The sequence below is a fragment of the Arvicola amphibius genome, chromosome 2 (genome assembly GCF_903992535.2).
Source record: "Arvicola amphibius chromosome 2, mArvAmp1.2, whole genome shotgun sequence".
Classification (NCBI taxonomy): Eukaryota; Metazoa; Chordata; class Mammalia; order Rodentia; family Cricetidae; genus Arvicola; species Arvicola amphibius.
In genome coordinates this window covers 79,963,422-79,989,606 of record NC_052048.2, presented here as the reverse complement: position 1 = coordinate 79,989,606, position 26,185 = coordinate 79,963,422, and the positions used below count along the sequence as shown (strand labels likewise).

Below are 26,185 nucleotides of genomic sequence, written 5' to 3'. Positions count from 1 at the left end.
CTAGGAGACTGGAGCCAGCCTGAGCAACAGTAGCAACAGTAAAGACACCCTCCCCCTCCCTCACCCCTCACCCCCCCATTTCTAAGAAGGAATGAAGGAGATAGGGAAGGAAGAGTTGAAAGAAAAATAAAAGTGAAAGTATGGTATGGACCACTGAGGGCCTGGGGACCAGCAATATTCTCGTTTAGAAGGGGAATACGAGTGCGATCAGGTCCAGTGAAGGAGCAAGAGAGGCTTAAGCTGGCAAGAATGAATTGTGAGCCTGGCAGTGGTGGTGCACACCATTAATCCCAGCATTTGGGAGGCAGAGGCAGGTCGATCTCTGTGAGTTCGAGGCTAGCCTGGTCTACAAGACATAGTTTCAGGTCAGGCTCCAAAGCTAAAGCAAAACCCTGTCTCAAAGGAGAGAAAGAGAGAGAGAGAGAGAGAGAGAGAGAGAGAGAGAGAGAGAGAGAGAGAGAGAAGAGTGAATTGTGGATTGCTGTTTTTAATCTTTTTTTTCTTTTGTTTTGGCTTACAAGCTAGCTGGTTTAAATATTAGTTATAACACATGGGGAAGGGGAGACATCCTCTCCGGCTGTGTATCTGCACTGAGCAGGGTCTTCCTAGGCTTTTATAGAGCTTGACTGGGGATTGTTTGCCGGTGGTCATACAGGCAGGAGCAATGGATGATGTTGTCCCTATGTGACCTCTTCTTCAGTTACAAGAAAATTTTCCCTGGCTCTGGAAACTGCACCCTGAAGGCTGAGAGAAAGAGAATGCTTGGCATTGCTTTCATACAAAGGGAGCGTAGAGAAACCCTGGGGGTGCCGTCTACAAACCACTGCCATTCAGAAAAGCAGTCATGGTCACCTCTAGCCAGCCAGCAGCTGGAAGGAGAGTCCCTTTTCCTAGGCTACAGGGACAGACTTTGTCACCATTTGGTGTGCATCAGGGCCGTGCACTCTGCAAGGTGAGGTTGCCATGCCTTGATGGCACTTTAGACACCTGATTAATAGACCCTGGCCTGGCCTGGCCTGGCCTCTCCCTTGGGCAGGGCTGCATGACTGGAACCTGGGGAAGAGACTGCTAGGCTTTGTACCGAATCAAGGTCACTTAAGGCCTCAGACAAGACAAGTCCACCATGTCCTGCCACACACTTCCTTCTCCTGTCTCCTGTACTTCTGCCCTACTGGGGCTTCCTTATTCCTCCAATGTTCTGTTGGCTGTCATCATTCCTTTGGTTCTGTCCTGATAGTAATGTGGCAGAATTGCCGAAGGACTTATTCTAAAGGGCCCTGCCTAGATCACATCAGTCAAACCCCCCGAGGTCCACTGAGCAGGTGGACAGTATAAGAAGGGGATTCTAGTGTTAGCAGCTGCAGTTTATGGAACTTCATTATTCTGGACCCCACACTAGATATGCGTTAGGGATTTGAATTTGCTCTACACTGCAAAGAAGAAAAATCTTTGAGGTGGATAATGGTGTCCTTATGTTACAAACAAAAAGATGAGCACACAGGTAAAATGGCCTACCTGGTCTCAACCTCCTTGGGAGCAGCACTGGAGCGTCCAAGCTTGATTATTGGAAGCCCGCCACCAAAGGCTTACTCCAAAGTCCTGCACACAGATTGACATGTGTTTTTTTTTTTTTTTTTTTTGAGGTAGTGTTTTTTGTTTCTGTACAAATGTGTAAGAATGGACACCAGAGGGTCCGGCCCTCTCTGATCATTGACTCAGGCCTTGGAGACATCTATGTCTATGTCTGGGGCACTCATGCGGTCCGTGTTGTCTGGTCTAAGCTTTGTATAGCAGCAAGCCCTCCCAAAGAATGAGTCAGCCTGGGTTTGCTGCTGGCGCCATGGTGCCCTAGACTGCTGAGTCCTCATATCGTGCCAGGGAGGCACACCTACTGCCCACCTGCTCCCGTGAGTCATGAAGCTGCCGCCCTCCTGTCAGCTCTGCCTTTTTCTCCAATTGCCACCCCTCTGGGTGTGAATGTAACCATATATGGCAAGGGCACCGGGCAGGCTTTTGCCCTGGGCCTGTCTTCCTCTTGAAATGGTGCCATTGCCTAAGCAGAGAGGTCAAAGCTCAAGGGCCAGGCTCTTTCCACTGCTTTATATCAGGTGGTTGTGAAGACAAAGCAACAGGGCAGCTTAGACACCAAGGGCCCTAGTCAGAGAGGAGGAGCAACCCTCTGACATGTAAGGGCAGGTAACAGGATGGGCAGGTGGCTTGGCCACCAGGATGAGGCAGGAAGGAATGATAACATTTTACTATTTCAGACTATTGTACATTTGACATTACTATAGATCTATCATGCCATGGAGAGTCCTTCTGCTAAACCCCCCCTCCCTACTTTGCTTGAAAATAAATTGACTTGTTTGCCTCCCGACAGTCTTAACACTTGCTGCACATCTGATGACCCCTAACGTTGCCCTGTGTGCAAATTTCTTTAGAGGAATTTTCTTTCTTGCCATTTCCCATGCCTTGAATTTTTCATCAGGCTAATAGAAATTAAGTGAAGCCTTTTGTTATGGGGGTTGTGGTGATAGTAACACACACCGCTGGTAGATGTTTGCTTTTGCTGTAGGTCCTTTAGCTACTGCAAGAGTGTGTGTGTGTGTGTGTGTGTGTGTGTGTGTGTGTGTGTGTGTTCTCTTAGAAAGTTCTTTAAAGGACACTTTTCTGTAGTATGTTGGGGCACACAGCTTAAACTGACAGATGCTAGATTGCTGCAGAAAGGTGCTGTAGGTCCTCAAGTGATGGCAGGCTGGCACATCTGGATCGTCACCAGAATGGCTGTGGGACATTTCTGACTGGGATGATTGGGGAGATGCAGCCTTCCCCCTTCAAGTAACACATCTTAATAAATGTTTAAATATCCTAAAGGAACTGCTAGTCACCTTTTAAAAATTCTCTCCAGATTTCAGGGAGACTAATCGTCAAAGATGTCCAGCAAGACGGCAAGCACCAACAACATTGCCCAGGCTAGGAGAACTGTGCAGCAGCTGCGGTTGGAAGCCTCCATCGAGAGAATAAAGGTGCGTGCAAAGGGCCTGGCAGTGTGTTCTGCACAGCTCCCCACCCTTCCTGAGCAGGAATGCGAAGCAGAGAAGATACAGCCGTATGCAGTTTGCTTCCCACTTTTCCTGGAGCAGGCTGAGAGTAATTTACTTCTCATTTCCTACCTAGCACAGGTGTTATTCTAAAACAGCCGAGGGGCCAGATATCTAAGCTAGCCCCCTGTCAAGCCCTAGACAACATTTTCTGAGAGCCTGTTTTTCCTGAGTGAGTATGATCAAGCCTTGTCATGACTGTCTTCTGAGTGGGGACAGGATTCCCAGTGGAGTGGCTAAGCACCTTTGTTATCTTCCTGGAATTTATCAAGTATTGCAAGTCAGCTGTCTGTCCAAATCCTCCTTTTGGATACTGCTGTCTTTCAGTGTGTCACTTAGTGGCCACTCTGTGGCCCCAGATTTAGTAAAGGCTCCATTTCCAGACTCGGTAGATTTTCTTAGTAGTTTGACCTCGAAGTATCCCCTCCATCCTGAGAGGACTGGCCAGTGAGAACCCTGGAATGTGTGGTTAGTGTTCAGTGTCTGTTTCCTGAAACTGAAGCAGTCACCTGAATGGGGATAGTCAGCTGTCTGGAAAGCGTGAGGTTCCTGTGGTGGCCCTCAGAGCCCTGGTCTCACCTCTCCTGAAATCTACCTCCAGACTCCCTTGATAGGACACAGAGTTCCACATGTAACACCAGAGGGAGGCACGGGGCCTTCCAATGCCACACCGGAGGGAGGCACGGGGCCTTCCAATGCCACACCGGAGGGAGGCACGGGGCCTTCCAATGCCACACCGGAGGGAGGCACGGGGCCTTCCAATGCCACACCGGAGGGAGGCACGGAGCCTTCCAATGCCACACCGGAGGGAGGCACGGGGCCTTCTAATACCACACCGGAGGGAGGCACGGGACCTTCTAATGCCACACCAGAGGAAGTGCCTTCCTTTGCTAGTATTGTGCCTTTCGCATCCCCGCACTAGAACACTAAGAGTAAATCTCAAAGCTTAGTCAGGTGTGGGCTCCACAATCCGATTTTTAAACTCTGTTCTGTCTTCCAGTCTCCTTTCTCTTGGAGAGAAACTAAAATGTAACTTTCCCTTGATTCACACACCTATCTTTCTTTGTCCTTAATTTTTATTTTTAAACATTTCAAACTACAGAATGGCAAATATCCAAATACTCATTTTTTCATTTTTTTATTACTAATTTTTTGGTGAGGTGTGTGTGTGTGTGTGTGTGTGTGTGTGTGTGTGTGTGTGTGTGTGTATGATGGATCAGTAAAGCACACATGTAGAGGTCAGGATACAGTATTTAGGAGACAGCTCTCTCTATTGTGTTGGTCCTGGCTGGGTCAAGAGCTCAGGTCGTTGGATTGGTGGCAGGAGGCTTTACCTACTCTCTTCACAGCACTTTATTTACACTTGTTGCTGGTGAGCACGCTTAAATGTGATTTGCTTTTCTTTTTCTCTCAATGTCTCTCTTTTGTTCCACATTTATACAGAAAACCCTAGGACTTATTCTTTAAGCCGTTTGAAAACCCCTGCAATTCAGGGTTCTGTAAGAACGGTATTTAACCCTCAGTGTGTTTTATGGCTAATCAGGGCAGCTTGCTTCACCATGGTGTTGCCATCACTTAGAATGGAGATTGATTGTTTTGTTTCTAGTTAAATATTTCTGCTAGCTTGCTGGTGAGGTGTCCTCATACGATCGATCATTGGGTTGAGGCAGGTCTTACCTGCCAAGACCATTTCTCTTGCACCTGACAAGCGGTCGGAAGGCCGTACACTATCACACTGATTGTTGGGTTAGGATCCTTGTCAGTGAAGTCTTCTCTTTCTTATTTGTGTCCTCACCAGGTCTCAAAAGCATCTGCAGACCTGATGTCATACTGTGAGGAGCATGCCCGGAGCGACCCTCTGCTGATAGGCATACCAACCTCGGAAAACCCATTCAAGGATAAGAAGACCTGCATCATCTTATAGTAGACTGGGAAGCAACCCCTTGCCTCTTAATGCAAACCACGGCAGCAACCTGAAGAGATGCCTTCAGCTTACCCGGTAACCACAGCTAGTAACTAAAACACTCTTCTCTTGGAATAACAGACCCTGAAGTCTCTCTTCCAAGTTGTCCTTTCTTCACCCTTTACTGATTTAATACAGAATAACAATCTTACTTTCTATTTGATAACTATGGTATCATATTGGGTTACTGTATAAGGAAAGTGGCAGGGGAGTTGGGGAAGCTTGTCTTTTCAATACAAAGTTGATTAAGATATGTCAAGAACTAAATTGTCTAAGCTCCAGTAAATTAAAATGTCAAGAATCACTCCGGTCCAAAACCTTTATATTATGTTCTTAATAAGACTTTTGCCAACCTGTTCCCCACACGGGGCCTGGAGAGGCAGGTGTCTGCGGCCATAGCTTTTTGCACTATTGACACTAATCACACTGAAACTTCCTACTGTAAGATCAGCCCGTCAGAGTTCTACCTTTATCTGAAACTCCGTGTATGTAAAAGGACAGATTCTTTCCATATAATTTTTGTACAAAAAAGTAATGAAAGAATGTTGCAAAGCTCATATTCATCCTAATGAGCTGATCTTGTCTTCTCTCCTCTCTTGGAATCATGCTGACCCCTTAGTCTGCAATAAACTGTGCCAATTAAAACTCTTAAGACAAAACTGAAAGCCCTTTGCTGAGGTATTAGTTCATATCAGTCATTTGGGCTTCTGTGATTCTGAGGCTAAGAAAGGGAAAGAGACCCTCGGGAGGACCCTGGGCCACTTCACATCAGGGCTCGTGATGGCTGCTGGATTCCGGGGGTGGCCACCTCAGAAACTTCCACCCTCACGGCTGGGATGCAAGAAGGAACTGTGAGCCTCGCCTTGAGGAGAGCAGGATTGTGCAAACAGCTGCTCTCCTGGGCCCAGCTTGGCAGGCAACCCTCTCCCTTTCTCCTCGCCAGCATGATACCTGTCCCTTGCTGCTAGAGCAACTCTTTTCGTGGGGACATTCTCTCCTACCCAGCTCCAGCTGGGTGATTGCAGTGGGAAAAAACAGTCGAGCAATATGAAGACACTTGAGCTCCTTCCAGATGGCTGCAGTTTCATCACTGCCATTGTCACAAACCACCCAGGGCGAGGGACCCTTCCAGCGGGAGCCTTGCAGTCTGTAGGGCAGTCCCGGCGCTTCCAGCAATCGGGGATTGAGGTCATCAGTTTTACCTTGATTACCCTCAGAGTGTCCGGTGAGGATCCCAGAGGCAGATAGCCTGCCATGACCAAGGACGTATCTTGACTTTGTCACAATGAGAGGGTTCATTTAAAATATTCGTTTAGAAGCCCAACCCAAACACAAGGCCTATGATATTTTAATTCATTTTCAGTTCATTAAGGTAACTACTAAGGAAGGATTTCTAAAAAGTATTCTCAAAAAGGACTTAGCCCCTAGGAGTTATTTAGAGAATTTCCCCTACTTGTATGCAGTGTGCCCTAAGAGAAAAATCTCTCTTAATATCTAGGGCCTAGGCCTTGAGCATCATGTTTCTTGATGACAGACAGATGCAGTACTATTCCTAAATGACGCAGAGACATCCAGTATTTCTCCAAGTCCCCTGTCTGGCCAGCACTTGGAACTGAGCATAGAAAACCATACCACTGCCCACAACCTGGTCTCACCTATTGCTTAGTTGCCATCTGTTTTTAAAGGCACCTGTTCAGGAGAGAGAGCAAGCTTTTTGCCTTGCAAAAGGTAAATATGGAAGTGTACACCAAAAAGACAATTTTTACATTTAATGGAACATTCTTTTTTTACAAGTATATTTTTCTACTGATGGTTTCAGAACACTAATCTTATAGTCACTCTAATTTTAAACATGTTTCTTTAAATATTTATAAGGCAGTTTATTACAGAATATTTTTATGCAATCATGTGCACATTATTGGTAGCATAGTATATTCTTTACTACTTAAACATATGTTTGTTAATATGCTTTTAATGGTAAGAAATGAATTTGAGGTCCCAGGAGATATTGTTGCCTTTTCCTTAGTTAAAGACAATAAATATCTTAAAACTCCCTAACTAGATCTGAACTGTGCTCACAATAAAAGTGAAATCAGACCCTTTAATGCTGGAACCAAGAGGGAAAACACTAAGCCAAATGTTGATTTACTTATACTTAAATGTTTATGTGAGAAATTATAATATATGTATACATGTATATGGCATGCAGAAGTCACTTTTATTTATCTTTGTTCACTTACAAAGCCAGATACCTGTCTGCAGCAGTATGTTGGTGATCATAATGAATGGAAGTCCCATGTGGGATTTTTCCCTCCACTGATAACCTGGCTTCATTTCTGTAGGTTCAATCTGTTTTGTCTGTAGTGAGCAATATAGTGTTCATACTCTGATCCCCACAGCCCATCATGAATTTGTCCAATTTTAGCCTTGGGGCTGTGGCAAGATAGAGTACGCAAGATTCCATGACTCCAAAACATTTTGAAGAAACACACATATTTAGAATCAAGGGAAATGCTTTATATACCAGGTGGTTCATAAGCTGTGGGTTGTGCTAAATATTTTGATTTTCTGAAATCATGTTTTTCAACATTTTGCCATATGGAAGTAAAAGAGTGTCATACTTAATTTTCAAGGGAAGGTTTGGCTTTTTCTGTATTTATGTTATTTTTATACTTTGTTAATCTTTAAACTATCCACAGGGAAAATTTTATACCAATGAGTTAATAATTTTGACTCATTGTTTACACAATATAAGATGCGTCAAACTGGGGCCAGCAAGATGGCTCAATGGGTAAAGGTGCTTGCTTCCAAGCCCAGCAACCTGTGTTTGATCCCTAGGATGTACAAGGTAGAAGAAAAGAACGGATTCCCACAGGTTGTCCTCTGACCTCTACATGCTCAGTGTGTTACCCTGCATACACACACGTACATACACAGTAACAGTAAAATAACATTTTATAAAGATGTGCCAAATTATCTGTCCAGGTGCCTCCTCTCTACCAGCTTACCACTAAGGTAGAACTGTCAGACTCATCACTCTGAATTCGTATTAAAAATGTATCCATGCACAGACCCAAGAGTCATTTCCATTGGAATAAATGTAATACTGAACTATGCTATGAAGTTTGTTTTCTTTCATCGTAAGCCTGTTAGTAGGGAAAATACATCAAATCAAATAGAATAGAGCACTTACCAGATGTTGGTGGTCTGGTCAGTCCTCTGCCGGATGACTTTGGACCAGACACTTCAGCTTTCCTTCCCCCTTTGTCACAAGGGAGGAGAAGGAGATGCTGGCTGAGATTCTCCCTGTTCCCAGATGCCTTGGTTGAATGACCTGCCTCTCTGCTGGTCCTTCTAGTGAGTTGGTGCTACGAGCTGCTTCAAATCCTGATTTGTCCATAGTGTGTGCTCACCTACTTGCATTTATGTTGTATAGTACCTGTCCTAGGTTGATGGACTTAGTTTCTATAATGTCTCACTTTTAGCCATGTTAACTACAGACACATATTCTCTTCTGTCTCAGTAAAGTTTCAGTTGGTAAATTGTTGTGATTTTGTTATTTGATTATACTCTTTGGCTACTCGTCCAGCATCTTACTCATTTTAACATTGTGATTGTTATTTGGAGCTCTGTTCTGTGGAAAAGAATAAAAGCATTTTTTTCACTTGCTAACATGTTCACAAATGTGAGAGAAGAGTCATTAAAAAGCCTGCTTTACTGACTGGGTCACTGCGTCATTGACTTCTTCCTGTGTTTTGCTCAATAAATTAATAAAAGACTATTTCTCTTCCCTTTCCCTCCATTCACTTGACATTTCCTAAGCATGCTCTGGGAGCCAGGTGCTCATGACATGCAGGCAAGCAAGGCTCACCCCGACCCGACATCCTGAGAGTCTGGTGTGAGGAGGGTGGGACGACCATACTTACCTTCATCGTTGCAGAACCACATGTAGAGCAAGAGTCATGAAAGGGCATTCTAGGAGACCAGGGGAGGGACAAGTGTCACAACTAAGTCTTTTGGGGGGGGTGTGACTAAGGAGATACGGATGCTGAGACCTGAGAAGCAGAAAAAAACACTGCCATGGCTTGAGTCTCCTAAGGAAGAGAAAGTGGACTCCAAGCTTGGGTGTGGGTCCCCCGTACAGTGTATCTGTTCCTGTAAGAACAAGAGGTTTAGGAGGTTGTAGAAGGAGCGCCGGGGCTGCGTCCCGCCACCCGGCTAGCTTTACACTGAAATAATTACATGGAAACGGTATTCATTTAAACACTGCCTAGCCCATTGGGTTCAGCCTCTTATTGGTTAATTTTCTCATCTTCCTTTAACCCATATTTAGTATTCTGTGTAGCACCACGAGGGGTGGCTTACCAGGAAAGATCTTAACCTGCATCCATCTCAGAGAGGAGAGGCATGGCAACTGCCTATGGCGACTGCCTGAAGCGTCTGCCTTCTCTTTCCCAGAATTCTGTTCTGTCTACTCCGCCTACCTAATTTTCTGTCCTATTGGACCAAGCAGCTTCTTTATTAATTAACCAATGAAAGTAACACATAGACACTCCTCCATCAGGAGGTGATTAGGGAGTGACACCACCCTGAGATCCATCGGTGATTATGCAAACAGGTAACACTGCAGTTGCTGAAGACACCCTGCTTCCAACCCTGTGAACCCCTGCAGTGATGAAGGTCAGACAGCTTCTGAGAAGCTAGAAGGGAGCAGCCCAGCAGGCAATAAAGCAGGTCTGCGAGGGAAGGGCCTTCCTCTGCAGACACACCACACACACACAACACGCATGCGCACAGGCGGGCACACTCGTGGTGGGACAGGAGGGGCTCAGTCTGTCTAGTAAGGACTACAGATGTCCAGTACTCTGGTCTAGAGAGTGAGGCTACAACCGACTAGCACTTGTACCCATTGTTACCAAATTCCCTAAAGCTGTTTTTAAAGTTCTCATCTCTGCTACCCCCCCTCCCATAGTTGCTGTGATTCTTTGAAGACAGCTGTACTGGGGATGATAGTAGAATTTTGTAAAAGGGACTGTTTAAAGAGACAGCCGGTGACAGAACTGAAAGGGGGTGGCAGTGAAAGCAACAGCTGAGTGTACCCTAAGGTGTGCACCCAAGAATGGTTGGTGAGTGTATACTACCCAAAGCTGTGGACAGGAAATACTTGCTGATAGTGGCAGTAGGAGCCTAGGGATGCATGCCGCCCGGGGTTTCACCTTTTCTTCACATGTGCCATCATCAGCTTTTCACTGGCAAGTGACTTATGTGGAGACACTGGACTATCATTTTCAGCCTTACATGAGGAACAGGAGTCTTAGGCCCATGTCCCTTTCAGTCTTCTGTCTTCCAGTTCTGAGCCTGTTTGTCGAATCTGACCCATCATCTGCTCTAACCGTCTTTATGCAGCCTGATGTGGTCAGTACCTTTAGCTGATTTGCCTTTTTGTGCTTTGTCCTTGTGTGAGTCATTCGAATCTATATTTAACTGGAGGCCATTCCTGGACAATGTCTTAAGAATATTCACCTCAACAATGTTTTTTTCAGAGTCCAATATAGTCTTTGCCCTGAGAGAAATTACATTCTAGGTGCCGGAGAGATGGTTAAGACCATGAACTGCAATTGAAGACCTGAACTAAGTTCCCAGCATGTTACATCAGGCAGTGTAAAAATGCCTCCAGCTAGCCGGGCGGTGGTGGTGCATGCCTTTAATCCCAGCACTCGGGAGGCAGAGGCAGACGGATCTCTGAGTTCGAGGCCAGCCTGGTCTATAAGAGCTAGTTCCAGGACAGGCTCCAAAAAGCCACAGAGAAACTCTGTCTTGAAAAACCAACAACAACAACAACAAAATGCCTCCAGCTGCAGATCCAGGGGATCGGATACCTCTGACTTCCCCAGGCACCTGCAGGCATGAGCACGTGCCCCCACTCTAAATCATTCTTATACACATAACTAAAAGTAATAAAACCTTCCAAAGAAATGGCAGTCCATATCAATTCATGCTAAGGTATTAACTGGCTTAACATGATAGTTTGTTGGCACTGTAAAGCAGAATTATGGAGAAAGCAATGCTTATTAGCACAAAGTAACTGTTTAGGTACCATTGGAAGCAATCACAAATGCAGTATCCCAGATAATACCTTCCAGTCCTCACAGGCAGTCTATGCTGCTATGGAAGTGAGTAATAGAAACAGTTAAAATACAAACTGGATGTATTTTAATCTACATCATTATGTAGATTGTGTCTCATAAACCCAGCACCTCCACACACCCTGCTTAGTGACATTCACTGAGAGTGAGAGAACACAAACCTTGTGACACAGGGACCTGGGGATCCATTAGATTCTGAGCTGGACAGACCTAAAGCAGTCACATGGGCAGGAGGACCTGTGGACTCAGGCACTGGTAACTGAGTTATTAATGTGCCCTGGGATTAGGATGACGACAATCTTACGATGGTTGTGTGAGGCCTGGGTGGTAGTAAACAGTTCTTTTCCTTTGGTGATGGGTATTGAAACCAGTGCCTCGAGCTTGGTAAGTACTGAGGGAGACACTCGGAGCTACAAATTAATCCTTTAACTCACCAGCTGGATAAGTTTACATGTTCAAGGAAGCTAGAACTAGTTTAACAAGTTAGATGAAGTCGCCTTCTGAAGTAAATTTTTGAAGTGAACCAGTTTACAGTTTTTAAATGTAAGTAGCACAGCCTGCCTTTAATTTAAAACTCTACCGAGCCCTCATGGTTGCTCTGAGCCCAGGCTTACGTTTCTCCTTCTTACTTTGAGATGGTCTTCCATGGCAAATGTATTCTAAATAATCATCTGAGAAATGATGTCAGTGAGGCACATTTCAGTATTAGCCATAGAATACTGGCCTATAGCACTAGGCGTTTGTGCAGTTGGAGAGAGGGACCAGTGGTCATGCACACTGTTGTTCAGCTTCTGCCTCACAGCCACTGTGCAAGAGAAAGTAAATGTGATTTAACCTCAGAGGTCATGAAACAGGCTTATAAAGGTTGTGTCATATCCTGTCACTCAAAAGTGCTGGAGAGATGGCTCTGCAGTCAAGATCACTTGCTGCCCTTCATGAAGTCCCAAGTTTGGTTCCCACCACCCACACTGGGTTTCTCACATCTGTAACTCCAGTTCAGTGGATCCAATACTCTCTTTTCGCCTCCACAGGCACTGTGGCAATTCACATGAGAATGTCTTCCATAGGCACCTGTATTTGAATACTTGGTCCCCAGTTTATGAAGCTATTTGGGAAGGTTTGGGTGGTGTGGCTTTGGTGAGAAGGTGTGTCACTGGAGGCAGGGTTAGGTTTCAAAATCCATGCCATTGATGGCTCTCTCTCTCTGGTTCACACTTACAGATCAAGATGTAGGCTCTCAGCTACTGCTCCAGCACCATGCCTGCCAGCCTCCTGCCATGTTCCCCTTATGGACTTTAATCCTCTGACATTGTAAACCCCAATAAACTGTTCTCTAGGTTGCTTTGGTCATGGTGGCATCACAACAAAAAAAAAAAAGTAGTGAATATAGGCAAGTGCATCCTTGTGTACATGCATATACAAGTAAAAGATAAAATGAAACCTGGCATGGTGACACACACTTTAGCCTTTAATCCCAGCACTCCGGTCAGGCCAAACTGGTGTACATGGTGAGACCTTGTCCCAAAATAAATCAATCTTCTCTCTCTCTCTCTCTCTCTCTCTCTCTCTCTCTCTCTCTCTCTCTCTCTCTCTCTCTCTCTCTCTCGTGCAGCTCCAAAACTCATGTCATCCAAATTCTATGTCTGTGTGTGCCTTCCTGTTTTTAGTTTTGAGTAGGGATTTTTTATGACAGTAACTTTGGATCGTAAAATCAAGAAGGTAAGGTAAACAAATATGTACTTTAGTAATCAAGAGGACCAGGAGGCATGATGGCTCATGCAAGGATTCCCAGCACCTGGGAAATACAAACAAAAGAGACTCTGAAGTTCAAGGTCACCCACATAGTGAGGCCAGCCTGGGCTATATGAAACGCTGTCTTTAAGGATCAGAGTAGTTTCTGGGCAAAGAGTAAATGGTGGTCTATTTAGGTACTTAAGAGGACCAGGTACTCTTGGTAACATTTTGCATCTATTAGCTTATTCTCATAGCAAATCCAGACAGTAGCTATTATTTTTGTTTTATTTTGCATTTGCAAAAATAGAAGCTTAGAGAGATCCAAAAGTATATTTAATATGTTTTTCAAATTAAAATTCTTACAATTCAGTTTATATAGAAGAACACATGGCCCCCATTGCCCCTTGCTCTCCTTTCCCATCCACAAGGGGACACATTCTCATGCAGCTAGTGAGCATCCTATAGTAAGTGCTTTTTCTTGTAGGTGCATACTTATGTTAAAGATTCTTTTTAAATCGGGCACAGTAAGAGTTGAATAATAGTAACACAATATGCTATAATAAAATTTGTGAACTTTTGAATTTCCCATTAAAGTCGTTCAGTCTTGGTTGACTACAGAGAAGGGTCTGTGGAAGCTTACAGTCTGGAGTTCTCCCTTCTGGATGCCAGTTTGCTGTCTCAGAACAGGATAGTTAGGACGTCTGGTTTTGTTTTCTTGTCTAGTAAAAGAATTCAGGCTAGACAATACCTAACATTTACCACTAGCTTTGAATTTCATCATGAAATTGAATTTCACCGTGATGGCTGTCTCAGGTTTCTATTGCTGCGATAAACACCATGAACAAGAACAACTTGAGAGGAAAGAGTTTATTTCAGCTTGTCATTGCACTCTACAGTCCATCGATAACTGAATTCAGGACAGAAACTCAAACAGGACCAGAACCTGGAGACCGGAGCTGATGCAGGAGCCATGGAGGAGTGCGGCTTACTGGCTTGATTCTCCTGGCTTGCTCTGCTTGCTTTCTTACAGAACCCAGGAACACCAGTCCTCACCCCCTGGGGGGCACCTCCCAAAGTGAGCTGGGCCCTCCCCCACTAGTCATCAGTAAAGAAAATTACGGTCCCTCTTCTAAAATGACTCTTGCTTGTGTCAAGTTGTTATAAAACCTAGCCTGCACAGTTGCCAAGGTGACTTTCCCAGGGCGAGGCTTATCCATTGCACTCCCGCTGTGCCAACCCCTACAATTTCCCCAGAAGTGGGAAACTTGACTGCATACTCTGTGGTACTAATGGGTCTTCATGCTTCCCACTGGGGAAAAAAGAAAACTGGAGAGAAGCAAAGTCCAGAGCTGTGAGGCTGAGAAGAATATGAGTTTGCTGTGTACTATTAGAGGTGTTGAAGAGTCACTTCCTGTTTTAGCTATGGATTTATGTATGTCTAGTCCATTCACCAGGATTAGAAGTTTTAAAGAAAAATGAATCACAGAAAGGTATTTTCAGTGTTAATTGTCACTAAGTAATATACTCTTTGTAATATACTTTAAGAAGTATAGTTTTTGGATAAACTCCAAAAAGGCAAAAACAGATTTGCAGGGAGATGCTGGAGTCCTGAGTGAAGGTATTGACGTGAGCTTGGCCATGTCAAGGACGCCAGTGCCTCAGACCCATGGGAATGGCAAGGGCTTCCCTTGATTCCAGTATGGATGTTGACAATATGTGCTGAAAGTATCAACCACAGCTTCCTCCTCTCTATGATTGCAGCCTGAGACTGCTCCTCTACAGAGACCCCTTATCCAAACTGGCTAACCTGCCTCTTTCAGCTGTATGTAGTAACACTGAGTTTCCCAGATACTGGTGCATCTACATCAGAGAGCATGGCCCACTCAACAGCAACTTTGCTGTACATATGTCTGTTGTTTCTTCATTCCCCATTGCCCCAGGCAGGTCAGTTGCATCATAGTTTGTTTGGAAATAATGGAGAATGGGCAGTAGGATGAAAGTTACTACCCGGCATGGCAAGAGCTATGTTAGCTGTTGCTTGTGCCTGGAGGAATTAACAGCAGTTTCATGGAGAAAGTATCAGTTAGACTTTGAAGGACAAGTAGGACCTTCTTGGTGAAGACTGAGGAAAGAATTGTGGACTAGTTGCTTCTTGTCAATGATGGAGGAATAAATTATTTCGGTGCATAGTTTAAAATGATACACTGTCTTAGTGGGGAAACTTCCAGGTCAAAGTTACCTGTGGCTGTGTGCACAACTCATTATATCTTAGCAGAATCGTATGCACAGAGAACTGGAGCCAGAACAGGGGTCAGGCTATGACCCGTGAGTCCTACCTGTGGTGGTCCACTGCCTCCAGCTAGGCTTCACTTTCTAATCAGTCCACAAAAACATTGCTATCAGTAACAGATAAAGTATTCAAGCACATAAGCCTGTGGGGGGACATTTCACACTCAAACCATAAAAGATAGGCTAACTGTAAAAATAATGTATGCATAAGGTCTAGGTTCTCAAGAAGTCTGGGGTGTCAGATCAACAAAGATCTTTATGGTAGAAGAATGGGAGGGGAATACACCTGAAATGGAAGTTTGAGTGAGCCACCAAGGCTGCACCCAAATGTGTTGGGTGTCTTCATTATGAGGATATTTACAATAGAGAGGAGACTATAGTGAGGGAAATGTGCCTGCATTGTTTCCATCTCTTCTGGGCCCCAATGATATATTATAATCCTTTTGTTGCTCATTGTTCAAGTCCTCCGTCAGAAACTTTTCACCTTTTTCACCACTATGTGAATAAGCATGTTTTGCATCTAAAAACTATACATGTGACTTGTATGTGGTGGCCCATACCCGTAATAATAGCTCTTGGGAGATATAGGCAAGAACATCAGAAGTTCAGGGTCGTTCTCAGCTCAAGACAACTCCGGATTATTAAACCATGATGATGATGATGATGATGATGATGATGATGATGATATGATGATGATATGTACACCTAAAATTCTAGAAACTTAACCTAGAGCTAGACATCTCTATCACTGTCAGACTCCGTGAAGACATACCCCATTGAAAGCCACAACCTGGATTTTACTACTGCCACTGTTAGAATGAAGCTGGTCTCCCTCTCTCTCTCCCTCTCCCTCCCTCCCTCTCTCTCTCTCTCTCTCTCTCTCTCTCTCTCTCTCTCTCACACACACACACACACACACACACATACACACACACCCCTAGTTTCCAGATTTAGTGGAGCATTCCATCACTGACCTTCCTAACTGTGACCACTCTCTTCTCCCACCATCCTCTGTGACCTTGGACTTCCCCACTGTCCCTCCACCTCCTGTTCTCGTCTGTCTCTTATTTTCCACCACGGCCTCAGGTTTCTATTCATGACCCCCAGTGGCTTCTCTGGCTTTCCTTGTTTTTCTTAGGAGGTCACACCAGCTCTTCATAGTTATGCTCAAGGTTGGATGGTGTGGGCTTTTTTCCTTAGGGTTCCTTTGTTTTGGTGCAAAGAGCCTTTCTCCATCTCATTTTTCTTTTTCTGCTTTTGAGATGGGATCTAACTGACCTAAATCTCATTGTGTGGGCCAAGTTGGCTGAGAACTTTCAGTGGCCATCTGCCTTTGTCCTCCTGTGCTGAGGTCATGGGTCAGTAACACCAAGCCCAATCTAGGTTTTGTTCTGTTTGGGGTATTGGCTTTTTCCTACTGTTTTATTCTCAAGTAGGAATTCTACTGTTTTACCCTGATTGGTCTTGAACTCTTGGGCTTCTGTGATCCCCCAGGCTCAGCTTCAATAGCTCAGGCTTAGGTATGTGCCACCATGTCTGCCCTATGGGACATTATTTTTTAAAAATTTACTTATTTTTAGTTTATGTGTATAAGAGTTTTACCTGGATGTAAGTGTGTGCAGTGCTCATAGAGTCCAAAATAAGGTGTTGAACTGCCATGAACTGGAGTTTCAAATGGTTATGAGCTAACATGTGGTGCTGTAAACTGAACCCAGGCCCTCTGAAAGACACCAACAGCCAGTGCTCTTCACAGCTGAGCCATCTTGACAGCCCTCTACTGGACATTTTTAACACTCATCCTAGGACCTGAGATATTAATCCAAGGCTAAACTCTCCCCTCCCCAAAATTCAGTGGGTAGCACTGTTACCACTAAGTTTTCTTACCTGAAAGCACAAGAGGCATTCAGGAACTACCTCCCATTCTTCAAACTGAGAACCAACTTATGGCTGCTTGAGTCCCCGATTGGTCTGAGACCTGTCCCCTAGTTTCTCAGTTTGTGGAAACATTCCTACATGGAATGGACATTATGGCTTTGTCTTGATTTACCCTACTTTTAGCTGCTAATGAAACTGGTTCAAGGGACATCACTGAGAATCCCCAGGCTCACCCTCAGGTCTAGCTAATCTCAGCTCTGCTCTCCAGCTTCTTCTCTGCCCTAGACATAAACAGCCTCCATCTCTAGAGTCAGTAGCAATGATGTGTGTGTTGATCCTCCAGATAGCACCAGAAGAAATTCTCAAATAAAGGTGTTGGGAAAATCTGATTGGCTAGAGAGTTACATCCACTATCCCTAAACTGTGGTCAGGAGGATAGGTCCCATGGACATGACACAGACCACCCTGAGACTGAATGACTGGTTCCAGAGGGTGGTAAAGTGCAGGACAGGGAACAAGGCAGAAAGGAGTGGTAATCAGCCTACTTACTGCCTAGCAAGCCAGTCAGATCCTTGCTGCTTGTTATGACCTAGTCACCAAAAGTTGAGAAACCAAAAAGAGAGAACAAGAAAACGTTCTGATTTGAACTTTGTGTGTGTGTGTGTGGTTGGGGGGAAGGGGAGTATAAAAATCCTCAAGACAAGTGGGACAGAATGTACCTGTAATCCCAACACTTGGCAGGTGAGGCAGGAGGATTAGGAGTTCAAGGCTAGCCTTGGCTACAATACTGAGTTCAAGGTTTACTCAAGATCCTGTCAATAAACAAAGAAATAAATTATTCCTGGTCTCCTCGTTGTCTGCCCGAGTAAAGTCCATGCTGCTGTGACAGGCCTGCAAAGCCCTGGATGTGTCTCTGCCTTTCCACCTTGCCAATCTCTCCTCCCTTAAGCCTGGGTCGACAGCACAGAGGGAGATCTGTGAGTACCACACCCTCCTCTCTAAGAGGAACCTAATGAGGCTTCCTGACTCAGGTCAGGCATCACCCTTTCCTGGAAGGCTTTTTGACCGTCACCCTGCACAGGCAAAGGGGTGTGGTTGGGAATGTTTGCCAAGCTTGCCTTGGTGCCATACTGATATGAAAGTTGTCTGTGTGTGTGTCTGGCGGCTGCAGGCAGAAATCACATGCAATCAACCTTATGGAGCAAGGACTAGCACAGTGTTGAGCACACAGCTTGTGCTCTGCCCTGGATGTTTGTCCGGCTATACAGCAATCCTGCCTCAATCTCCAGAATGCTGGGATCATAGGTAGCAACCCTGGACTTTGAATAAAAGTGTTCTGATAGCCCAAATGAAAGGAGAAGAACTAAGGTGAGCACTTGTATAGAGACAGATAGGTGAGTGCTTCCAAGACCTCCTCTGGTGAGGAGGAAGCAGATTAGGGAAGCACTGAATGCCTCTGGAAACTGAATTGTTGCCTTTATTTTGACTAATTTATTTAATGGATTTTTGGGTCCCTCTAGACAGTAAAGTTTCAAGAAACAATAGAAATTTGCCCATGTTCAAATGTATTCCACCTGATTTTTATGTATTATTTATTTATTTATTTTTGGTTTTTCAAGACAGGGTTTCTCTGTGTAGCTTAGGAGTCTTTCTTGGAACTAGCTCTCATAGACCAAGCTGACCTCGAATTTACAGAGATCCACCTGCCTCTGCTTCCTAAATGCTGGGATTAAAGGCGTGTGCCACCACTGCTCCACTTTCCACCTGATTTTTTTAATTGTTAAATATTGTATGCCCAAAATTTCAGTTGGCTGTGCTTTCTAACCTCTCGGGATCTTGCGAACCCTGCCGTCATCTTTTCGAGGCTCTCATGGTGTGATAGCATCCTATCTCTTCTCTCGGTTGTGCCACATAAATATGTGTATAATTTATATGTGTGTAGATGTTCTTTTTCCCATTGCACTGTACCACTGAGAAACAGCCCCACTGTTACTGGAGTTGCTCTGATCCCAACAATCTAGATTTAGCCACCCAGCTTCAATAGGAAATTAAAGAGACAATAGAGAAATGCAGAGAAAGGAGATTCACATTGGAAAAAGGAACAAATAAGAGGTTTAGTGACCTCCCTTTCTGAAGTCCTGGCATGAGGTTTCAATTTAAATTGAGAGCAAGAAATGTGTAGTCCTGGTCAAGGGGTAGCCCTCCCCATCCTGGACACATCATTCATTGTCTTGGCTCCTGCCTCCAGGTCTTTCCTGCAAGTGCTCCACACTGTGTGACAAATCTTCCCTGCTGACTGGCGCTGCCAGCCCTTTTCTTCTCAGCATGAGACTCCTGGGGGAATTCCAGCTCCTTGGGGTCCATTGTCTGAACAGTCTGATAGCCAAAGGGAGGGGCAGTCTTACAGGAGAATGTCTTCATTCCTCCCAGCATAGTTACACAGCCCAACTCTATTAGTTATCTTTAAAGAGCTTTCCATCACCAAGTCGGAGAAAGCTTGCCTTTCAACAAAACCATGGTTTGGTGCCTTCCATCTTTCCTACCCCATTACCTATCATCAGTGGACGTGGTGCATCTTGGCTTTGCCACTCACTATGTTTCTGGGCCAGTTGGTCTCCTTTCCCCTCAAGCATGGGACAGTAACAGAGCCTACAGCCATAGGACTGCTGTGAGTGCTAGTGAGATGCAATTGGTAAAGTCCTCATTGGGAGGCTGTGGTAGCATGCCCCAGGAGCTGGCCCCGAACATACCATGCGCTGTGCTTCCTCCTCCAGCAATAATGTCAACCCCAACACCTGAGCTCCTCCTCCAGCAAACTGCCTCAGTTTCCCTGACAAATGGTTCAGCCTTAAGGTGACTGGATCTGTCTCTCCTAACCTGAGGAACCCTTAGGATGGGAGGATGGGTACCTCCCACATCACTCAGTGTTAAGGCAGCAGTCACACACACACACACACACACACACATATCCTTGAAGGTAAGTCACGGCTGCTTTTATAGCCAAGTGTCTGATAGGCATCCAATAAATCCATTATAGGAAGGTGCCTGACTTCCTTACAAATTATAAACTTCTCAGTGCCAAGAGGCCCCATAGGCTACATCTCCGCAGCATCTAGCAGAGGTATGTCTTGTCTGTCAGTCAAGCATTTTTATGCTGTTGGCAAAATACAGAGCTAACTCTGATCAAAGGATTTACAGCCTTTTTCTCCATTCTATTCTGTTTGCCCTGAGGAAACTTCTACCCTCCACACTACCACAATAGTCCTCTGTGCCTCCCCTTGCTGGGCTCTGCTTTAGGCCACATCAATGGACTTTCTGTTTCACTAGACTGTGAGCTCCCCGAGGCCAAATGTCTCTTCAGTCAAGGCTAATGATGTAGTAAACACTCGCTAAATAATTCTTGATAGTTTCATAAAAAACAACTTTTCCCTCAAGTTCTTTGTTTACATAGGAATTGTTTAAAAGAAAAAAAAAAACACTTAAGATTCAGCTCCTAGTCTGAGGGACCCTGGCTTGGTGGTGTGTCAATCTCATCGAGTCTTGTTCATTTGAAGAAAGCAGACCTTTTACTGGCAAAGAATAAAACACCTAGGGTAGAAAGGAAAGGAAACAGTTATTTCTTAAGTTACTATAGAGTCATAAACCACACTTTACAAGTTTCTAGTTAGGAGCTCTTTCCTGCAAACAACCCCTTTTTACTTTAGTTTGGGAAATAGTTTATTATAAAAGATTAATTACTTTCATGCTCTCTTTTAATTATAAAGTTTTAACTTATGGAAGACCCTGGTTAATCAGACAAGGACAGAAGCAACAATAACTCTGTGGTGAAGTCACCTGTGGAAAAATAGGTATTTTCCACCTTTCAACAAATAGCACGTCCTAGGCAGGTATGTAAAGTTTTTGTTCGTTTATATAAGGAGGCCAGGTGACTTGTTTGCTTTGTTTTTTTAAGAATGTACCAGGCTGGGTTGGTACTATGTGGCCCAATGGCCTTAAACTCAAAGTAATCCTCCTGCCCCAATCTTGTTTAATAGTTTTTAAAGAAATTTATTAAATACTGGCGTAAGTTAGAGCCATATTTTATACATACACTTGTGTACTGATTTACAGTTAGCTCATAGATTTTTTTATGGATTTTATTTAATGTGACATGCACATGCGCTTGCATGTGTGCGTGCGTGTGTGTGTGCGTGTGTAGACAGGTGTGTGCATGTCACAGCACTCATGTTGTCAGAGATAAACTTTCAGAAGTCAGTTTTCTTCTTTTTTGGGTTTCAGAGATCAAATCCAGGATGTCAGGTGTGGGTGACAAGCACCTATTGAGCCACCACTGGCTCATAATTAGATTTTTTTCAAATCATATTTAAATTATGTTATGAAAGAACAACTAAGCAAAAATCAAAAGAATACCTGACTGCAGTTATTACTGAGGTCTTCAACAAATGGCGCGATTTTAAGATTGTGTCTGGCTACTTCCTATCACTAAGCACTGTGATTTAAGTGACTCAGACTCCCCTTTAAAGAATATGTGTGATAAGTAATAGATCTCTGAGGCCTTAAATGTTTTCCCCCATTGCTATTATCTGTGCAAATACCATGTACCAGGTAGTAATTATTTTTCTCAGTGCTGGAGACTGTCAATGCAAGATTTCATAATGCTCGATCACTAAACCACAGCCCCGGGTTTACAGTCACTATTTCTAATCATTTACTTATTTAACAAATATCAACTCAACACCTACTGTATGGATACATCTATGGACCAGATATTAGTTCATCCTTCCAATAGATTATAAACTACAAAAGGCACCTCTGTAGGATGGGTAATGAGGTCTTTATTTTACAGATGAAGGAATCAGGATGGAAGAGGCCTAACGGAGACACGGCTGTCATCAGTGCTCTTTCCCGCAAACAGCTGCCTTTCTCCACTCTTCCTACTTGGTTTAACTTACTCGTCCTATTTCATGAACTACAGCAGTTGTGAAAACAGATTGAAAGAGCCTGTAGTGGGAAGGCTAAAGGTCTTGCTTAAAAGTCACTGCTCTCAAATCTTCTGTTAATATAAAAAGCAAATGTTACTATTCCAGTTGTTTGGGATTAGAAGAAAGAAGGTCTGGAAACCCACATATCTAAGAGCAGGAAAGCAGAAGGCTCATAAGCCTATGAGAGATGCAGCTTGAGGGTTTTGTTGTTTCTCCTGCTCTTCCTGATTGTCACAGGAAGGGTGGCAAACAGTAGGGGGCCAACCAGCTCCTGTGAGAGAGCTGGGAACCGGACCGCAGCTTTGCCAGGCCTTGTCTGCTTTCTTTGGCTCTGCCTGCACAGGACTGCTGCAGTTAATTATGAGTTGTAGTTCTGAACCGACATATAAAGGCAGCAACTGCACCCTTCCTTTTGCTTCCTTCTTCTCAGCCATTTCTTCCACCTGACAAGTTGGGATTCCTCACAGCAGTAGTGGAAATACAGCTAAAGGCACAACACCCTAGGAAGAAACTAAGGGCAGCACCAAACTGGTCCTTTGTCATGGTTCTACAAAATGCATTGCTTTACACTAGGATTGTACAGCCAGCCATTCACACAATTAACTATCCCCTACAGCCCCATGTTATCTTCCTACAGTACTGACCAATGTCTCTTCCTTCTGCAGACTGAAGGCCTCTGCAGACTGTAGCCAGTTTACAGAGGGAAAGCTCACTTACCTAAGATACAAGAATGCCTGTCAGTCTGAACCTAACCCCACCTACTCCTTCCAGCCCTTATCTTTCTACACCAGAGGCAGCAGTCAGTCCCTGTGCTGGCTGTGATCTTTCAGGCCTCCACACCTGGGCACAAACTCCTGTGGCTGTTAGCAATATCCCTTCCCTCTTTCAAGCTACAGAAACTAAGCTCATTTCTTAAGCCCCCAAGAAAATGATTTCTCCTCAGCAAAAGCTCCACTCGTCTTTCAAATGGTCTTGGTTGCCCTCCTCTGTTTCCACATTTTGCATGCATTTTTTTATAGTATTAAAATAACGAATTGTAGTTATTCAGACTTTGCAAGGTGAATCGCTACACATTTTTTTTCCCTTACGCAAGCCCCTCTAAAATCGCCCATTTTCCTGGGTGGTATAAAGCAAGGCTTCAATAAAATGTCTCTTACCAGAGTCAGTGTTGTAAAACAGAAACCACACATTGATAAATGATGTAATTATTTCATACTAGTTTATTTTAGATATTGTGCTTCAAAAACTTTATCATAAATAACTTTTCATATCATAAAATAACTTAGTACGATTTATAATAAAACTTCTGAGAATTTAACATCTCATCAAAATACATTAACCTGTGGCTTTAAAATACGATTAATCCTTTTCACTTTCCTTTTACTCGAGGGCATAAAGACAAAGTAAAAACAAACAAACAAACAAAACACCAAACTATTGCTACACATTTAAGGTTTCAACAAAGCAATATTTGGCTTATTTTAATGTAACTCGGCCATCCTAAATTAATAGTTTTCTTTCTTGCACAGTTCTTTGTAGTTTTTGTCCCTTTTGATGTAGATTTCTGCTTCAACACAGCTTCCTTCTTTATTTTCACCTCTCTCCATCTGCAAAGTCATCTCCTAGCCACCGTGTAGTTGAACTCACTCAGCCCCTTGACATCAGTTTCTGTAATCCTTGCATCAGCGTAGGGAGTAACTGCTTGAGTAACTACAAAGGTATTTCAAAACTTCAGTGCAATTTGGTTCAGTTATTTCCATTCAGATGCCATCACCGTTCCGGGAGGTTAATCACTGGAACCCACTGATCCATGTAGCGACTTTCCCGGCAAAAGCAAATAAGTTGACTTAAGGCAGGATCCTTCCATTGTGATGAATGTGGGTTCTGAGAACAAATTTAGAAAAAATTATTTCTCCATAAAATGATCAGCTTATGCTACTAATAGTACTACTTTTGAAAGGTCCAAAACCTGAACATTCTGTTAAATAGCATTTGGCAAAGTCTAAACACCTTGTAATACACACTGAGCCACACAGAGTTTTACATAGTTATCTGTACCACTCTGCATGAGGTTATCATTCACAAGTCCGCCCTAACCAAGCACGCACGCCAGTGGGGTCATAAGTAAAATAGTTCTGAAAAACATTGTGAGCACAGCTGGGAGAACTGCAGGGCAGGCAGCTAAACACCAGTTCTTATCTTCCCTGACGGTGCAAGGCACTTTTCACTGGTAGCAAAAGAAATCAGGCTACCACTTCCCTACACCGGTCAAAACAGAAGAAAGGCAAAAACAAAAACAAAAACCCAGAAGACCAGGACAGCACATTTCTCTCTGAAAACACTATCCATTCCAGACATTTTTAAAGGGGTAGGTGAGTGGAGAGGGACCATCTATAAACAAGCACAAAGGTGCAGAGAAAAGAATTCCACTCTGTACACTCCAGAGTATCTCCAGGGAATTAATAAGGTCTGTCTGTCTCCTACACTCTTTCTATATTTAGCTTTGACAGCAAATGAAGAATGAAACTGACTTCTTAATGAAGGGTGAGACGGGAATTTATTTGGCTTTATCTAATCTGTCCTGCTCAAAGAATTAGTCACGCGAGGTAGTGCCGAGGTAGGCAGGGGGAGCCGGGCAGCCTGCTGACTCACAGGGATATCTTCCGCCGCTGGAGGCCACCCACGAGCTTAGACACGCTCGGTACCATCAGAACCCCCGCGAGATCAGCGTCCAGCACGGCCGAGGTCCACCCCAGTAAATTCCCGGCTGCAGTACCGAGTCCCTTACCGTCACCAGCACGCAGTGCAGGTCAGGGGGCTGCGCCGCACCCCCGTTCTCCGCCTGACTCGCGTCGGTCTCCAGCAGCAGCAGCTCAGCCAGCCGGCCCGGGTTGCTGACCCGCAGGATGTTGATGTCGTTCTCGCAGCAGAACGCCTGGATGAGGGTGAAGTGGATCTGCAGAGCCACGTCCCTGTCGTCGTCCTCGTCCGCGGCTAACAGGCATAGTACCACGTTGTCGGGGTCGCTGGGGGCAGGAGGCAGCGGTGAGTGCTCACGCTCCAGGGAGCGCGGGTAGAGGCGAGGGGGTGCGGACGGGAGGCGGGGGTGCGGGGGCCGGGGCCACTTACACATTGAGCAGCTTGGCGGCCTCGTAAACGCCGACGGTGATGGTGCGCTGACTCCGCGCCTTGCTGAGCACTTCCTCCAGGGCATCTCCTACCGTGTCCATCCTGCAGACGGACGGGGCGAGAGCGGGTCAGCCGGGTCCCCGGCCGCGGGAGGGGCAATGGCCCCCGAGTCCGCAGGCACACTTACCTTTCGGTCTTCTGCTCTGCAGCCGAGAATTCCTCCAAAGTCATATTGCAAGTGCGAGTCCCTCACCCGGCGCGCGGGCTGCTCCTGCCCCCCCCCAGTGCGCGGCGCCGGCTCTGCGCTCGCTCCCACCCGCCCGCTCGCTCGCCTAAGTCTCGGTAGATGACGACTGCGCTGCTGCCTCTGGGCCACTGGAGGACAAAGGGCCCAATTCCCGAGTTAAGGGGCTACCCCTCAGCCAACCATGGCCGGCCTCATTTGCATGCCATGCAGCCATTGGCTTATGCAAATTAGCAGACTTTGACACTCAGACCTCGGCTCCCACTGCGGAGACCGAGTGGAGCGGAAGAGGGCGGAGCTACGCGGGAGGGAAGCCCACGGGCTGAGAGTGGTGCAGGAACCGGGTTGGTGGGGTCCTGAGCCAGCTCGGGGAGTTGGTGGAGCCATCTGGTGCGGAGGGCTTTGCAGGGGTTCAAGTGTCCTCAGCTCGGACTGAAACAGCCTGCCTATTGTTTTTCTAGTTGTGGACATCTTTTGATTGTCGCTTCGTGTCGTTTGTGTGAAGGGGCTGCTTTTAAATTGTTTCCAGGGTCAATGCACCCGGGCCTAGCCATCATTAGTAAGCGGATTATATTTTAAAAAAATATCCAGATGTGCCAGGCAGCGTTTGTTTCAGAGGTGGTGTTTCTATGTAAGTCCCAGGCAATGCTGCTTATTCACAGTAGTATTCTTTTGGCTGGCTTGATTTATTTTTAGTTGGTTGCAAGAATTTGAAGCACCAA

At 45.0% G+C, this 26,185-nt stretch overlaps 2 protein-coding genes and 1 pseudogene across 5 annotated transcripts in view; 2 read left to right on the top strand and 1 right to left on the bottom strand.

The window, feature by feature from the left end:
* The window catches only part of Gng12 (G protein subunit gamma 12), a 108,968-nt gene extending 100,183 nt beyond the window's left edge, over window positions 1-8,785 (top strand). For 3 of the 4 annotated variants that reach the window (XM_038319792.2, XM_038319793.2, XM_038319795.2), the window contains 2 exons: window positions 2,909-3,026; window positions 4,900-8,785. In XM_038319792.2, the coding sequence (XP_038175720.1) occupies window positions 2,934-3,026; window positions 4,900-5,025 (219 nt within the window). In that variant the 5' untranslated portion in view covers window positions 2,909-2,933 and the 3' untranslated portion in view covers window positions 5,026-8,785. Of the gene's footprint in view, window positions 1-2,105; window positions 2,187-2,908; window positions 3,027-4,899 lie in introns of those variants that run through there. The other variant, XM_038319794.2, reaches the window with a different exon arrangement.
* A 5,322-nt stretch (window positions 8,786-14,107) lies between these two features.
* On the top strand, window positions 14,108-14,256 carry LOC119808604 (annotated as a pseudogene).
* A 9,036-nt stretch (window positions 14,257-23,292) lies between these two features.
* Gadd45a (growth arrest and DNA damage inducible alpha) lies at window positions 23,293-25,581 on the bottom strand. Its single transcript, XM_038319480.2, has 4 exons — window positions 25,407-25,581; window positions 25,220-25,321; window positions 24,879-25,116; window positions 23,293-23,974 (listed from the first exon to the last, which is right to left on the bottom strand). The coding sequence occupies exons 1-4, from the start codon at window positions 25,448-25,450 to the stop codon at window positions 23,861-23,863; spliced, it is 498 nt and encodes a 165-aa protein (XP_038175408.1). The 5' UTR covers window positions 25,451-25,581; the 3' UTR covers window positions 23,293-23,860.
* Between the last annotated feature and the right edge of the window lie 604 nt (window positions 25,582-26,185).